General features: G+C 51.1%; 2 protein-coding genes and 1 pseudogene across 2 annotated transcripts; 1 reads left to right on the top strand and 2 right to left on the bottom strand.

Moving 5' to 3' along the window:
• Nucleotides 1–2,235: 2,235 nt before the first annotated feature.
• CLDN4 (claudin 4) lies at nt 2,236–5,702 on the top strand. The gene has a single exon (XM_011371515.2). The coding sequence runs from the start codon at nt 4,213–4,215 to the stop codon at nt 4,840–4,842; it is 630 nt and encodes a 209-aa protein (XP_011369817.1). The 5' UTR covers nt 2,236–4,212; the 3' UTR covers nt 4,843–5,702.
• A 1,814-nt stretch (nt 5,703–7,516) lies between these two features.
• Nucleotides 7,517–9,151, bottom strand: METTL27 (methyltransferase like 27). Its single transcript, XM_011371675.1, has 4 exons — nt 9,035–9,151; nt 8,324–8,452; nt 7,975–8,110; nt 7,517–7,614 (listed from the first exon to the last, which is right to left on the bottom strand). Exons 1-4 carry the CDS (start codon nt 9,149–9,151, stop codon nt 7,535–7,537), a joined length of 462 nt encoding a protein of 153 aa, XP_011369977.1. The 3' UTR covers nt 7,517–7,534.
• Nucleotides 9,152–16,694: 7,543 nt separating this feature from the next.
• On the bottom strand, nt 16,695–16,821 carry LOC111746581 (annotated as a pseudogene).

The raw sequence follows: 16,821 nt of genomic DNA, 5'->3' as shown, positions 1-16,821 counted from the left end.
AACAACCCAGGGACATGGCTCTGAAGTGAAATGGTGACACAATCTTTATACTTACAGAAGATTATGATATCCCGTTGCAGATTAGTTTCTAAAATTTAAAAGTTGTATAATGTAATGACATCGTCTCTGGTTAAAAATGAACAGGATCTTAACTTGTCTGTGGGCCGAGAAGTTAGTGAACTCCTGCAAAAATAGTTTTCAGCCAATATCCAGCTAGACTATTTTTTGAGCTGAGAGTGAGGCTGCTTCCTTTTTTTCTTCAGTTTTATAAGGATATTTATTATACTCTTAAATATATTTATAATATTTTATTCTGATTTTGTAAGGATCAAAATATTATATTTAGTGGAGAGGAGTAACTTTAAGTTGGCACCAGCTCCCCTGGGTTTAGTCTTCTCATTCGCAGATGATAAGGAGTGAAGGTCCAGGGACCCACATCTGCTTGGCCCACTTGAGATTCTTCTGGCTGCCCTGGCAGGGCTCTGGCAGGCCAGGTACGGGCCCTGGGCTCAGAACACAGCAGAACAGCTCAGGATTAGATTTGAGACTTTATTTGCTCCTTTCCTAGGGATGTGCAGGGAGCTGGGTGGAGGGCACTTTGAGTGTGTGTGTGTGTGTGTGTGTGTGTGTGTGTGTGTGTGAGATATGTGTGTTGTGATTAAGGACTTGGCTGAGGACAGGAGTCTGAGAAGTCCTAGTTCCCTCCTGGTGTACCTGATATGAGCAGGACCAGAGCCAAAGGGTAGCTTCTTTGTGCCATGAACTCCTCACTCCTCATAGTGCTGACTTTTTCAGCTCAAAGCCTTTTCACATCTCAGCCTCATTTCATATCTGTCTTAGATAGGGGAGGGACAGTCACATCCTCATTTTATAGAGGGAAGTTGAGGCTGAGATGGAACTAGACTCCCCAAGGTCACAGGGCTGGTAAGATGGTTATGAGGTAGGAAGGGATGGGCACACTGGTCTGGTTGGGGAGAGGGCTGTTCTTCATAAAACCCAGCATGTATAATATAATTTTATATACATCAGATTATACAGTGTATATTGGGATAAAGAAAAAGAAATAAATGCTAACCCTGCCCTCTCTGCTCCCCCCAAAAAGTCGATGAATGGCAGACACATTATAAAGTGTCGCAGTAAAAGGCTGTCTGAGCTGTTGGGAGGGCCGGGCTCAGGGAGCCAGAGTGGGTACAGGAAAAGTGCCTTGGCTTCACTGGTGTTTTTCCTACAGCAGGTGGGTGTGACTCAGCCAGTGGCTTCTGGGATAAATCCAGCATCAACAAATATCTCTCCAGCTCCACTCAAGTGCAGAGCTGCTCACAGGTCCCCCAAGATCCCTCTCCTGCTCCTCCTTCACACCTGAGCTCCCTTGAAGACTTCCCCTGTCCTGAGCCTGCCCTTTGTCTGGGCCCCTCCTGCACCTGCCCTCACCCACCTCTGCTGTACTTGGCCGGGCTGGGAAGGACAGCTTCTTAGTCACTTCTGTTAGGTCACTGTTGGAAAGTTCTAGGGCCTGTGTACTCTCTTTCCCCCCACTTCTGCTTCTCCAAGTGCCAGTTGGCTGTGTCCCAGGAGAACAAGGACAGGAAGTTGGCAGGGTTGGGGGTTGGGGGCAGATTGGGAGTAGGGAGCTGGCCACTTAGCTAACTCACTTCTATATTCAGAAAGCTTGCCGAAGGGCTGGGACATGGGTAAAGGGCACCTGGGTAAGGAGGCTCCAGTGGTGGAGTGCCCACCCAGTCCTGGGCAAGCCCTCATCCTCCCTGGGCTTCAGTTTACCCATTTGTGCAAAGGCAGTAAGAGTTCCTGCTCTGATACTGACAGACTGTGATGAAGTCATTGAAGGAAAGCACTTACTGTCAATCTCAAAGGGTAGTTATCTCTGCTATTCAGCCCACAGGCCTCCCTGTGTGCTGTTCCTCATAGCCTTGTAAGGTAAACCCCAGGGAGGTGTGGTCCAGGCAGAAACCATCCCTGTTTGCATTGGTGTGAGTACCTGTGGCAGGGCAAGGCATGAAGGAATACAGGAAGGCACAGGAAACCTGGAGAATGCCTCCTGTGTTATTGGGCCCCTTGAGCATTAATTGAGCACCTACTATGTGTCAACCCCTGCATGGAGTTCTGAGGTCGAATAAGACATTGTTTCTGTCTTCCAGGAGCCCCAGCCTAGCAGAGGAGACAGATATGTGTTTACTCGACTTCTCCAGTATGCTAGAGTGTCCCAGCCAGCCCACGCTTCATTAGGCAGTCAACACACCTGTCTCAAACACCTCTCATGTGCCGAGGGCTCACAGATGGCTTCAACCTAAATCGCAAATGCTTGATGGTTCTCTTGCAGGAAGATCACGTCTTGGTTGGAATCAGACACACAGCCACCCCATGGTGCTAAGGGCAGTGCTGAAAAATGCTGGGGGCTCAGGAACTTTTTGGAGTCCTGGCCCCTGAGTACCCCCTCTCTCCATGGTGGCAGGGAGAGAGACACTTAGTGGCCATATGGAAGGAGAGGAGTTCCCTTGATCCAGCTGGGATGAGCTCCAGCCACTTTCTCTCACCCCTGTAATGCCCCTTCCCTCTAGGTCCCCTTCGCTCCCTGCCCTGAACCAGGTCCTTCTAGATTCTGGCACCTCAGCCCTGCTTTCACTTCTACCCTGTTTCCAGTGGCACCTTTCTAAATGGTGTGTGGACACCTCTCAGCCTTGCATCCAGTACCCTTGCTCATCCCAGTGCCTCTGAGCACAACCCCAGGCTTGGGTTCTGTGACAACTGGTACAGAAATTTCTGGCTCTGTCACTCCAGCCCCTCCCCCATTACCACAGTCTCTCATCAGACTGGATTCCTCTGGTTCCCAGAGAGCTGCGTTTCCCCATCTCGAGGTACCTTTGCCCTCAATGTTCTCTCCTCGGATATCTTCCTTCACCCAGTCCTGCTACCTCGCACAACTTCAGGAGGACCCATTCGCGGAGATTTCTGTCATCAGTGCTCTCTGCAGTATAACCCAAGAAGGCAGTGTCTCTTCCCGGTCAAGCCCCCTATCCAGCACTCCTCCTCCCCCCAGGCTGAGTTCTCTTGCCCCTTCGAAGTCTCATGAGACTTTGCACCCATCCTGGCTTTATTGACTCCCTCTCTGTGTGTCTTCACAGAGTAAACATCTGTTTGCTGGGCTGATGTCCCCAGGGACTGGCCCATGGCTTGCTCTTCATGACCTTCCCCACCCAGTTCCGGCCAAGCAGGCTCAGTCCCGGCAGGAACGGGGCAGGAACGGGGCTCATTGGCTGAAACTCCCATGATGGAGGACAGGCTTCCTTCTTTGTTTAGCCAGACGGGCATCACCTCCAGGTTCCCCTCCTCTGGCAGGTCTGGAAACTGGTGGTGGTGAGAGATGGGAAGGGCAGATGAGGGACCCAGGACTCCCAGCTCCCTGCTCCTTGTTCCCTCAAACTGGACTTCATCAGGCTAATGCCGACACTGCTGGTAAGGCAAATGCATGGATGATGAAAATCTTAATAGTAGTGATTGGGCCAGTGATGAGGTTGATAAAGACACAACAACAGTAATCAAGGTGGGGCTACTCTTTGACCTTCCTAGGACTTCATCCTGAGATGGTCTTTCTGAGAATCCCCACCCCTGTCCACCCACCCAAGCCTGGAATGAGGGAGCCGTAGGGCGTAGGGACCCTGGTTTTCAGGCCCTGAACCTGGCCGGGCCTGGCTGTCCCCCTGCCCCGTGCATGTCCATGGGCTGTGACTCAGTGTCTGTCTCCCGGCTGACCTCAGCATGGGCCTGGGGGCAGGGAGAGAGGGCAGTTTCCTTTGAGATTGTGACTAAGGGGCCCAGGGCTGGGGCCTTAAAGTGTCTTTGTTGGCCTGGGCTCAGGAATCCAGAGAAACTGGTCAGGGGCAGGCCTCAGGGACTGAAACACCTCCCTCTGCTCCCGCCCCTCTGAAGAGACTTATAACCGCCCCAAGCTCTAGCTTGAGAGCAAGTGGTAGCTGTCATCAGGAAGGAACAGGTCTAGTCACACTCACTGGGCTTGTGCTTCTGATCGTTGGGAGAGACACTCAGTGGCTGTTCCAACTGGCTTTGCCTCCGGACTTGTAGTGAAAGGCCTCCCTGCGGACACTGAGTGTCCATCCTCAGCACTCGGATTTCTATAGCCCCCAGGGTCGGATCTCCACAGACTTCCAGGTTCTAGACCCCAGCAGACGCTGAGCCATGGCCTCCATGGGGCTACAGGTGATGGGCATTGCTCTGGCCGTGCTGGGCTGGCTGGGAGCCATACTGAGCTGTGCGCTGCCCATGTGGCGGGTGACAGCCTTCATCGGCAGCAACATCGTCACATCCCAGACCATCTGGGAGGGCCTGTGGATGAACTGCGTGGTGCAGAGCACTGGCCAGATGCAGTGCAAGGTATACGATTCGTTGCTGGCGCTGCCGCAGGACCTGCAGGCGGCCCGGGCCCTCATGGTTGTCTGCATCATCTTGGCTGTGCTGGGTGTGCTGCTGTCTGTGGTGGGTGGCAAGTGCACCAACTGCATGGAGGACGAGAGCGCCAAAGCCAAGACCATGATCGTGGCGGGCGTGGTGTTCCTGCTGGCTGGCTTGCTGGTGATGGTGCCCGTGTCCTGGACGGCCAACACCATAATCCGCGACTTCTACAACCCGCTGGTGGCCTCTGGCCAGAAGAGGGAGATGGGCGCCTCGCTCTACGTGGGCTGGGCAGCCGCGGGCCTGATGATGCTCGGTGGCGCCTTGCTTTGCTGCAATTGCCCACCCCGCACTGACAAGCCCTACTCGGCCAAGTACTCTGCCGCTCGCTCGGCCCCCACCAGCAACTACGTGTAAGGTACCGCCCTTCAGCTCTCCCTGTCGGCTTTGTTTTTCCTGGGACTGAGCTCAGCTCGGCCTGTGACCCCAGGATGGCCCTGCCACAGGCTGCTGGGGGCTGGGCAAGCAGGAACTGAGCCAGGCAGTTGGCCGGCAGCCCTCAGCCCTTACTGGCCCTCTCGGACACCTTCCCAAGGCCTTCTTTACACCAGCAAGGATGAACTGAAAGAGACTTCCGAGGCACCCTCCTCTGAATGGCCGGCGGATACAGGCCTGTGGCAGCAGTAGGGTGTGGCAGTGGAGTGGGGAGCTGGCTCTTGCTGGCCAGGACAGCTCAGCCCTGACTCTACTTGGGCACTGCCTCTGAGTGGATGCCCAGCCCATACCCTTGTTGGCCACTGTTCCCTTCTTTGATCTTCCCCACCCCCTTTGCCTGGATCCTGTGGAAACCTGTGACCATGAGAAAGGCTGGGGCCTCTCTCATCCACCTGCCTGTGGAGCACAGAGTTGACACAGAGTTGACAGACAGGTTTAGAAGGGAGGGTGAAGCTGCTACAAACTGGTTTGGGTAGTTGTGGGGGAGGCAGCTATAGAGGTGGCCTTGGCTACCTGTACCCCTTCCCAGGGCTCTGAGACAGAAGCCTCAGCAGAAGTACCCTGGGCCTCTCATGGCCACTTCTGGATCTGCTGTCCCTGTGAAGGTCATTGGTCAGCCTGAGGCAAACAGGGGGGTCGGGGACTGGGCGGTTTTTTTTTTGGCTTTCTTCCCGGAAGGCTTTGGGGTTTTTTCTTGGGACTTTTGGGTTTTTTTTTTTTTATTTAAGATCTATTTGTCACGGTAATTACTGTTATTTTCTACAATAAATGGGACTTGTGCACAGGAAGACTGTACGTTTCTGATTTCCGCTGCGGAGGTGGGCAGGGCAGGGCTAGAGGCCTGGGCTGTGCGTCGTTGAGGGGCAGGACCACTGTGTTGTGGCAGGAACAGGAACACTTTAAAAACTGGTTTCAGGAAATTATGAAAAAATTAGAACTGGCCTAACCTTTGGAAACACCTTGTTCAAGCCTTTCATTTGTTAGAGGCTGAAGCCCGCACACAGGAAACAGTATGTGCCCAGAACCCTGGTGAAGTGTTGAGGATTCTAGGAGGGAGGACAGATGAGAACACCCAGCCTTGGGGAATGGGCCACCTGCCATCTCCCCATCTCTGTCCCAGCTTTGTCTGGGCAGCCAGGTTGGTTTGCTCACCTTTCGGGTCCCACCTCCTGTCCTTTGCTCAGGCTATCCCTGCCCTTGGCCTGGAATGTCCTTTTTCCATTCTCCACCCCTCCGAATCCTGTTTATCCTGAAGGCCCAGCTCCGAACCTCCTCTTCCATGAAGATTTCTTCCCACGGCCCCATCTGGAGGAATTATCGCCACCTCTGTTCATGGGCAGCCTCCAGCCCACGCCCTGAGCTCTGTGTTTCAATCCCTTTAGAGATGAGGACATTGAGTCCTGGACATGTCAGTATTTGGCTAAGGCCCAGATTTGGGAATGTGAGTCTTCTGATAGGTGAGTTAGAGGTGAGAGGGCCACCACCCTGGGAGGAGTCATAAAGTCACATCTATAGCCCTATTATGCCTGGCTCAAGGACAACTCAGAGTGCCCCGGGGCCCTTTCTGTCCTGTTTCTTCTTATTTCTGTCCTCCACAGGGACAATGTCACTCTTTCCTGAGGTGAGAGAACTGCAGAGCCAAAGTCGTGTCACCTCTTCTGGGACTCATTTAATAGGCAGAGCTCTCCTGAGGGGCAGGGTTGGCACAGTAGCCCCATTTTACAGATGAAGTGTAGAAGGCCCCTGCCGGGCCCAGTGGGGGTGAGGGGGAAAGGGAGAAGATATGACCTTGCTGGGATAGGGGCAACTTCGGGCTTCCTGATCCTATCCTCTAGCTAGGTCAGTGCCTCATGATCCTCAGGCTCCACCACTCTCCTTTCTGCCTGTGACTTCACTTAGGCTGTGACCCTGTGTGCACTGCCCTCACTGCCCATCCCAGCCCTGGGAAATGACTCTCTTCTCTGAAATATTGGAGCATTGAGCACTCGCAGCCCTTGTGGGCCCATCTCGGGCCAGTCTTTTTCATCTGGTCCCTTCCTGGGATGTGGTGGGCTGGTAATCGAGAGCCCAGCAAGCAGAGTGTGTACTTTCTCCCCAGAGCAGAGGCAGGGACAGGCGAGGCACACAGTAGGAGTTCAATAATCAATCCCATTTCGCAGATGAGAAAACCAAGACCAGGAAAAAGAAAGAGACTCACCTAATAGCCATCCATGAATTTGTGAGGAAGATAGAGGATAGGGCAACTGAACTGAGCCCCTACTATGTGCCAGGACTAATAGACATTAGAGAACTTAGAGACATTATTTCACCCAATTCTCACTGCAATCCTACTCAGAAGGGACTATGTCATTCTGCTTACAGGTGTGGAACAGAGGACAGAGAGTGGAGTTGCTTCAGATTGCTTAACAGATAACAGGCAAGGGGCCACCTGTCTTCCCTGCCTGTTTGCCTGGGTCAGCAGCTGGTGCCTGGGATCCTAGGCTAGGCTATGTGACCCTGGGCAGGACCCTGTCCCTTGCTTGGCCTCAGGGGTTCTGAGGCTTGTGTCTGTGGGTGTGGAGAAGGGAAGATGTGTGTGGGGTTGGGCGGGCTGCTTCTCACCTGACTTGGTAACTCAGAGGAGCTCAGGTATCGCACTGCAGGGCACTTGGCCATCACTGAGGGCACCCACCGTTAGCACCGCATCAAAGGTCCCTGCGTGGGGTGTGTGGATGTGGTGTGGTAGTTTGTCTCCAGCGTGGCCTCAGACCACCCTGGAGGACAGTGCCCATGGTGGGCCCTGGGGAGGGACCGGGCCAGCCGCTAGTGTCTGCAGCACCCAGATCCCGTGGGGGATGTGGCAGGTCTGGCCTAGTCCTGGACTGAAGTCAGATCATGGGATAGAGGGCTCACAGAGGCATTGGGGTGCTCAGAAGGGAATGGGGGCTCAGTGTGGGAGGGGGCTTGTGGAGGGATTAGCAAGGGGGATGGAGACTTGGCAAGACAAAGGGGTTCTGTCAAGGTGCACTTGGTTAGAGGGTGGGCCTTGGGGTGTCGGAGTGGGAGGGGAAGTACCTTCGGGGCTAGGCAGAGGCTCCTGGCCCAGGGTGCAGAGGCTGAGGCGCTGGTAGAGACCACGGGCCTGGGCCTGTTCCAGCATCCCTGGGCTCCCATCCACCCCATGTAGCTGGAGGAAGCCCTGAGCCTGCAGCTGGGGTGGAGGACACAGTCACGGTTCACATCTGCCACCTCCCAGCTGGGTCCTTGCACCTCAGGGAGGGCAGTGGGCCCTGCAGTGGATATACCCCAAGTATTTGGAACTAGTGAGTCTGAGGGGAGAGGCAGATTTCTAGGGCCAGGAGCGGCAGGAAATTTGAGCCAGTGAGGGACCGAAGAGAGGGCAGGGGATCTAGAGAGGCCTCACCTCGGCAGCCACCAGGCCAGTGCCACAGGCCGCGTCTAGGATCAGGGCGGTGTGGGGTGGGCCTGAAAGGGCTTGTGTAAGGCAGTCCACTGCAAGGCGAGGGGCATGGTACCGCAGGACGGCCACATCCTAGGGACAGAGTACTAAGCCAACCGCTACGCAGTGCCCCAGTGTTTGGGGGACCTCCATGTGGGTGGCTTAGGAGTCAGTCAGGCGAAGCTATGTGTGTGTGTGGGGGAGCTGGCAGTCTGGGACCTGCCGAGACTGCAGCGAAACGAGACCCAGACGTGAGGTGCTGTCCTCTGCCAAGGGGCCAAGGACTGGAGAATCAGCCACCAGCCAGATGCTAGGATATGCTCTGCTGGCCAAGGCAGGGCTCTCTGCTTAGTCTACAGTAATCCCTCAATGGCACCTCCTCCAGGCAGCCCTTCTGTGTGGACTGCAGTCCCAGAGTGGAGAGGTCTTGGCGCCTGATCTCTAGGGGCTTCCACTGTGCAGAGATGAGGCTCGTCAGAGGGCAAGGCTGCTGTGGGTAGGCGGAAGAGGAGCTCGTCTAAGAGGAGTCAGAACTGGAAGGTTGTGCCCAGGCTTCATTCACTTCATTCTCAGAAGCTGCCCTAGGATACAAGGCTATCTATTTCCATGGTATAGATAGGAAAATTGAGGCTGGGCAAGCAAGGAAGGCAGATGTGAGGACTCCAGCTGGTTTACCTTGTCATAGTCCCGAGCCCAGCAGTCACAGAAGTGGGCCAGGTCGGTGATGCCATGTGAGGCTCCGACCCTCACCCGCACCTCGGACAGGCTCCGGCCCTCCTCCTGAGCCATCATCCTGCGGTAACAGGCTTCCTTGTCCTGAAACTCATTTTAATCTCCATTCCACCCCCTTCCCCGCCACCTGCCATGCCCAGCATAGGTTGTCAGGATGCGGCCTCTCTAGGCCACCAGCGCAATCCCATTTCACCAGCGGAGACACTTAGCACAAAAAGGGAGAGACTGGACACCTGGAGTTCAGCCGTGGGGAAGGGATGTTCCTGCGGGGGGCCGGCCAGTCCCGACTTCCTCATCCCCAGCTGCGGTGATCGGTGATCGGGCTTCCAGATAGGAAAGATCTCTATTGTGGTGGGGAGGAGGCTAGGGACTCACCGCCAATGTGAGCCGCGGGGGTGTGTGGGGGGTGTGTGAGGGGGGGTGGGCGCTGGAACTCGGGGCGGGGCCTGTACGGCGATGACACCGCCTCCACCACCCTCGATGACTGGCTTTCTCTTAAAAAAAAAAAAAAGAAAAAAGAAAAAAAAAGATACCCAATCAAAGGAAAGCGCTGGCAGTCTGCCCCTCCACCACCAGCCACTGAGCCGCAAAATCCTTGGCCCTCCTCTTCCTGGGCTCTTTGGAGCTGTTTTCATAATAGTATCAAAGTGTATAAAAGTCTGGCAGAAACTCAAATAGTGTTCCGATTGGGAGGTGAAGACACAGGGTATTTATGAGAAAGGAAAGGGGAATAATTACTTGAACAGAGGGGAGGAATTTCTATAGGTACAAGGAAGCTAATGTAGTGATGCTAATTCTAAAGAACAGCTTCAATTTTCATTCTGGTAGTCATGATGTCTGCTTTCTTGTTAGCTTTGCAAACAGTTGTTTGGTTTGCAATGCTGCTTTAGATCCAGTACGAAGGTTATTTTGCCCAGTTTTAACATTCCAAAGGTTTGAGGCATAAGATGTGCAAAGCAGTTCCTCTGGGATGGCAGCTTCAACTCCATTTTGAAGGGGCCCTATTTATAGCCATGTGCCACATAATGACATTTTCATCAACAATGGACCCCATATACTATTGTGGTATACCATATAGACTAGGTGTGTAGTAAGCTATATCATCTAGGTTTGTATAATACATTCTATGATGTTCACACAATGACAAAATTGGCTAAGGACACATTTCTCAGAGCATATCCCTGTCATTAAGTGGTGCATGACTATATTCTTTTCACAGCATGAACTTGGGTAGAGGTCATGGCCATGGAGAAGAGTCGATGAAGTTCAGAGATGTTTAGGAGGTAGAAGTGACAGGGCTGTGATGTCTGAAGTAGTGTGGCATGGGGAACCAAGATGTTAGGAGTGGTGCCAGATTTCTGCTTGAGCCACTGGGTTGATGGTGGTGCCATTCACAGCAGGGGAACCCAGGAGGCAGAGCAGGTTTGGGGCTAAGAGGATATTAACAGTTTGGGGGTGTTGAGTTTGAGGTATCTACATGAAGATGTCCAGGAGGCTGTTTGATGCAGAGTCTTGAGCTCAGGAGAGGTCTGGCTGCAGACAGATTCAGGGTCATGAGTATAGCTGGTGGTGATTGAGGCAGCTTGTAAAGGTGAGATTGTGCAGGGAGAGAAGATGAGAGGGCTCAGTGTGAAAGAGGAGTGTCTAAGAGTGTTGGAGAAAACCCAGAAAAAGTTAGTAAGGATGCCAAGAACAGAAAATTTCTAAAAGATGGAGGATGGCCAACATTGCCCAATATTGCTGAGAGGTGGTATAAAATGAAGCTTAAGAAGTAAGCATTGGATATAGAGATGTGGAGGTCTTTGGTGGCCTAGATGGACCCTGCTACTATACACCAGTTGCCAAGTTTGCCTCTTCTTCCCAAGTTAGACTGTGTATTCCTGCCTCCTTTGCATGTAGATGTGGCCATCTGGCTGAATTCTCGCCTATAGAACGTGTACGAGGGTGTTGAAAAAAGAAACAGCAGGCCAAAATGGAGTTGCTTTTGCTAACTCACGTCACCAACCCAAAACTTAACAACTAACCTAACTGCAGGTTCAGCCTCTTTCAAGAGTAGAATTTGAAACCAATCAGTCTGAAATTTCCTGATGGACACTAGTAATCTGCCTGATAAAACCCCCTGCCTTCCCCTAAGGAAAGGTGTCCTGCCTGAAATAATCCACTCTTTTAACTTCTTAGTTCCATCTTCTTTCCGCCTACAAAAATTTTCCCTTTTGTACAACTCCTCAAAGTGCTCCTTTAGTTGCTAGATAGAATGCTGCCCAATTCATGAAGCACTTTAAAAAACCAATTAGATCTTCAAATTTACTTGGTCGAATGTTGTTTTTTTAAAAGGGGTGAAGTGTTCCATTTCCAGACCTGGACCATAAACACCTCCTGTATGACCTCTGTGGAACTGGGGTCCAGGCACCCAGAGGACAGTGGGGCTATAAGATGAAGGAGTCTGGGACCCTAAATGATTGTGTGGAGCCGTGCCCTACCCACCAATCTGCATTGGACTGTAACATTGTGAAAACTAATATAAATGGAGCTACTTTTTGAAGTTGGACCTGCCATCCCAGAGGAATTGCCTTGCATGTCTTAGTTCTCAAACTTTTGGAATGTTAAAACTAGGCAAAATAATCTTTGTACTGGGCCTAAAGCAACATTGCATTCCAAACAACTGTTTGCGAAGCTAACAGCAAAGCAGACATTATAACTACTGGGCTGATAATTAAAGACATTCTTTAGAATTAGCATCGTTATGTTAGCTTATCTGCACCTATAGAAGTTCCTTCCTTCTGTTCGTATAATTATTCCCTTTTACTTTCTCATAAATATACCTTGCCTTCACTTCCTATTTGGAACACTGAGTGTCTGTCTAAATCAGTGTATAATAGCTTTGTGGACATAAAAAAGGGGGCGTTTCTATGGAAAATAACCTCACAGAGTGATCTGAGCATAAATTCCTAACTGGGTAGGTCATGGTAGGTAGTCACACCCGGCATGTAATTTTTTTCAGTAAAAGGCTTACCTTTGCCTTAAGCAAGTCCTGTTCATGTTGGTAGGTTAACACACCTTTGAAATGCCCCCTTTCAGACTCCTCCTTCTAAAGTGTGACCACCCTCAGGAGGGCACATAATCTTAACTAACCTATAATTCAGTCCTCACTCATCTTGCTTTCTCCCACCTAGATGTAATCTGCCTTAGTTCCCTCCTTAATCTCAAATGCATAAAAAATCCTGCAAATTGCCATTCTGGGAATCATTTGAGATCTTGCTCCCTGGCATATATTACCAGTTTGAATCAAATACACTCAAAAAAATTCTTGTAGATGTTTCATGTAGTGACAGCTTCTTGCATAGCTATTCTTTTGGATCTCAAATGCTTGTTGCTTCTCGCTTTGGCCTTTTATTTGTAGGTTAACAACATGAAAAAGAGAAACTTTCATTGTGCTAAGCCACTGTGATTTCAGAATTTGTCTATTGTAATAGCTTTGTCATTTCCCTTAATACAATGACTTTGGCAAGAGCAGTTTTGAGGGAGTGGAGGAGACCTAGATTTCAGCTGTCAGCGGCCAAGATCTAAACCCAAATCTGACTTAGTCCAAAGATGTATGGTGAATATGTGTATTCAGCTGCAAATAACACCTGCATAGCAGTGACTAAGAGAGATTTACTGGTTTAATAAAGGAAGCTGAAACTGGTCAGTATGGTCTGGGGCTCAGTTATGCCATCAAGGATCCCAGATTCTGGTCATCTTCCCTCTCTGCCACCTTTTGCATGGAGGCCTTTGTCCTCATGGCTGTCACCTTTTCATAGATGGTACCCTCTGGACAGGACTAAAGGGAAAGGGCAAAAAGCTAGGGAGTCTATTCATCATCACAAAAGCTTTATTAGAAGCCCCGCCCCATGACTTCTTTTTCATCCTATTGACCAGAATGGGTCAAATGGCCACTCCTGAGTCATCACTGGAAGGTGAGTGGGCAGAGGAAGACTGGGGATGGTGACTAGCTCAGCCAGCTGACTGTGTGGGCCCCATCTCTGCAGTGTCATATTCCATTTAGGCCAATAAATATTTATTGTGCATTTACTGTTTGCCAGGCCCTGGGTTGGGCACTGGAGTCACAGAGATGAGTCAGAAACAGCCCCCACTCTGACCTGGGCTAGTAGGGGAGGTGAAGGAGGGGTGTGTTCTCCTGTTTAAGCTCTGTTCACTATCTCTTCAGTATCCATGTGCAGGCTTTGCGTTCTAAGCCACCATCCTTCCTCTGGGTGTCCAGGACCACTCCTTTGTTTGGGGTAGGCCTGGGTGGGTGCTGTGGAGATGTTCACAGTGAGGAATAACCCTTCAAATAAGGTGGATAGCCCTGTTGAACTATCGGAAAGTGGCGTGGGTTACACCAGGAGAGGACCTGGTGGGGGTCCTTGGGGGCCTGCGTATCTGTCCTCATAGCCCCTCAGTGATGTCCAGCTCAGCAACAGGGGCTATATATACAGTTTGTGGGCACCAACGTGGCTCCTACAGTGATGGCTCCTGGGCCTTATGGAGGATGAGACTTGCTGGGGGAACACTAGTGGGGGCTGGTGGCTTCCTGTGCTGTTCTGCTCCTCCGAGACCCCACCAACTTCTCTTTCCACAGCCCACTCGATTCCTTTCCCTCCAGAGCCCAGGAACCGGTGCTAGCTTTGGGGAAAGAAGCTTTTCTCTGACTCATCAAGTGTTTTTGTTTCCTCTAATCCTCAGTCCACTCAAGTCCTAAGCTTTGGAAATCAAAAGCTTTTCTATGTCTTTTACTGAAAATGATCCTCCTTGAGAGCAGTGGATACCACCCCGTCAAGCTGTTGCCAAAATAGGGGAAAGATTGGGTAACAGAAAATAGTTTTGGGGTGAGGAGTGGTAGCAAAAGCATCAGTTCATGTTTCAAAGCTATTGTCTTTTACAGTCTCACAGACGTCCAAGCCAATGCCCAAGGGCTCCGGGTGGCTGAGGAGAGGCGTGTGCTTATGCGAGGACGTGGTGTCAGGTGGATACTTCTGAGTGCAAGAATGGAAAACCCACCCTAGGGTGGTTTAAATATTAAGGGTTTGCCATTTCTTCTTACAAGAAATCCAATGGTTGGCCACTGGAAGTACCAAGGCTGGCCCAGTGGCCCACTGATTTTACCAAGGACCCAAGTTCCATTCTCTCGTGTGCCATGCTGTGTTTGCTCTGTCAGTAACTTCTGGTCACAAGATGGTGGCAACCCCTCAAGCATTCGTGTGTGCTCCACATATAAAGCCCCAAAGCAGGCTAGGGATGGGCCCTGTCTCCTGGTCTCTCCCTTTTTATTTGGGGGATGGTGGTGGTATTTTTCCAGAAGCCCCAGAGACTGGGAAAGTGTGGTCTGGTACTTCCAGGCTCCTGTGTGGAAAGGGAAGGCTGCCTTAAGGAAGGGGGGAGGGGAATGGCTATTGGTGCAAGCCACAGCTCCTGCTCCTCGGTATATGTGAATGCGTGTGCCTGTCTTATACACAGGTGTGCAGGACCCAGGCCACAAGGAGTGTGGTCACTAGGCTGGGACTTGGTTTCTAACACTGAATGAACCATGGGGAGTTACGGCATCTGATCTGCATTTTATGAAGATGGCTCCAGAAGGCGGTGGGAAGAGTGGACAGACCGCAGGTTCCGAGGCTGTTGCAATTATTTAGGCGAGAGCTGGAGTCTTGATCAGGGTCAAGGGCTGCCATGAAAGGGCTGATCTGGGTTGATAAGTTGTGGGATTTTAGGGGATAAGAGGGGATAAGAGAGAAAGAAATTTCCTTTTCTTCTGGTTCCTCTTACCCTAGAAGCTGCTCCTTCCGTCTCTCCTCTCCTCTCCTCTCCCCTCCCCTCTCTCCTCCACCTCAAGGTAGGAGATCCATCAGGCTCAGTCCTGGGCCCTTTCTTCTCTATCAACACCCACTTTCTAGGTGATCTCATCTAGTCCCGAGGTTTTAAATACTATTTATATACCAGTCATTCCTAAAGAAGTGACTCCTAGCCCTGACTCTCCTGTGAACTCTGGACTTATGCACCTGACATCTTCCCTTGGAGGCCACAGGTCTCTGGCGACATGCCGAAACACAGCTCCCTTTTCCCACATTCCCAAATCCCTTGGCCTCCCATCTAGGCAGATACCTCTGAGCCACTGTGCACCTGGGAGCTCAGCCGAAACCATGTTTTTCCTCTTCCACATTCTGTCTATCAGCAAAATTTGTGGCCTCTTTCCTCCACCTCTGCCACTCTGGTCCCACTCACCGTTTCCTCTCACCCTGCAGCAGCCTTCTCATTGGCCTCCCTGCCTCCCTGTTTGCCCCCACCCACAGTCCATTTTCCTCACAGAAGTCAGAGGTAGTGTTGATAACTATTTTCAAAGTCTTTCTGGAAAATTTCAAACACACACAAAAGAAGAGATTAATACAGTACCGCCCCCCATGTATCTGTTAATCACCCAGCTCTAATAGTTAATAAAAATGTGCCCAACTGGAATGATGTTTTACAGTATAAATTTGATAAACTTGTTACCAGCAATGAAGTGTCTGCATTGTGGGGGTCATGGGCTCAGTCCTTGGATCCCCCACGAAATATTTATGTGGAGGTCTGATGCTTGGAGAAGAAAGACAGCAGGCAAAGAGTAGCAAGCAGAAGCAGACGCGATTTCATTAAGTAAAGCAAGCAAGCAAGCAGAGTACACTTGGGAGAAGTCCAAGCAGGCACCTCAGTAGAGGATCGAGGGCCCTGAGAAGCTGAGGGTCAGAGTTTATATGGGCCATAGGGTTCCTTTTTTTACCCTCTGTTCCTCCAATCTCAAATGGCATGAATTTTCTGCCCCTCCCTTAGACCCTCCTACTCCAAGCTGGGGCCTGTACCCTGGAAATTCTGAGGGTAGGTGCATGCCCAGTTAACTAATTTTGCCTATACCAGTTGAGTGCCCCCAGAGCACAGTCATATAATGGTCATTTGCAGTTAACTGACCAGGAGAAGTGAGGAACGGCGGGGAGAGGATAAGGAAGGTACCAGGCACAAGGAGATTTTTGTTCGTTTGTTTGCCTGTCTGTCTGGCTTCTGACCTTGGGGGAATGAGGGAGGCTTCGCAAGCCTGCCTGATAACTGGTTGTGTATTTTCTTGTTCTGAGCTGGTTTCAGGGCCTCGTTAGCCCTTCATTGTCCCTCTTCTCCCAGCTCATGTCCATCCATTTCCAAAATCTGTCATACTACTTGCCTTTGTAATATCTAAAATTCCTTACCAACCTCATTCCTCCTCTTCCGCTATCAGGCCTCTGCTGTTCCTGGAACATGCCACGCTTACCTCAGGGCCTTTGCCCAGCTGTTTGGGGGCCTGGATCACACTTCCTTCAGATCTTTGCTTGACTGGCTCAGGTTCTCAATCTTCAGGTATCTACCACTCCAAATAAACAAATGTTAGCATTTTGTCATTAATTCTTCAGGTTACTCGAAAGTAGAAAAAGATGAAGTTGACCTTCCCTCTGACTTCCTCTGTCTGTTGCTTCACGGAACCAGCAGCCACCATGAATGGGTGGGGACTTTCTAGGACTCATTTACATGTATGTATGTATCTGTGTGTGTGTGTATATATATATAATGCCTACAGCACCTGGTCTTCCTAGGTGGTCTCCCATCCAAGTACCAACCCTGGTACTTGGCCGGACCCTGCTTAGCTTCCGAGATCAGATGAGATCAGACGTGTTCACGGTGGCATGGCCATAGAC

This window comes from Pteropus vampyrus, unplaced genomic scaffold (assembly GCF_000151845.1).
Source record: "Pteropus vampyrus isolate Shadow unplaced genomic scaffold, Pvam_2.0 Scaffold193, whole genome shotgun sequence".
In the NCBI taxonomy this organism is placed as follows: domain Eukaryota; kingdom Metazoa; phylum Chordata; class Mammalia; order Chiroptera; family Pteropodidae; genus Pteropus; species Pteropus vampyrus.
This window is presented reverse-complemented; position numbering and strand designations above follow the sequence as displayed.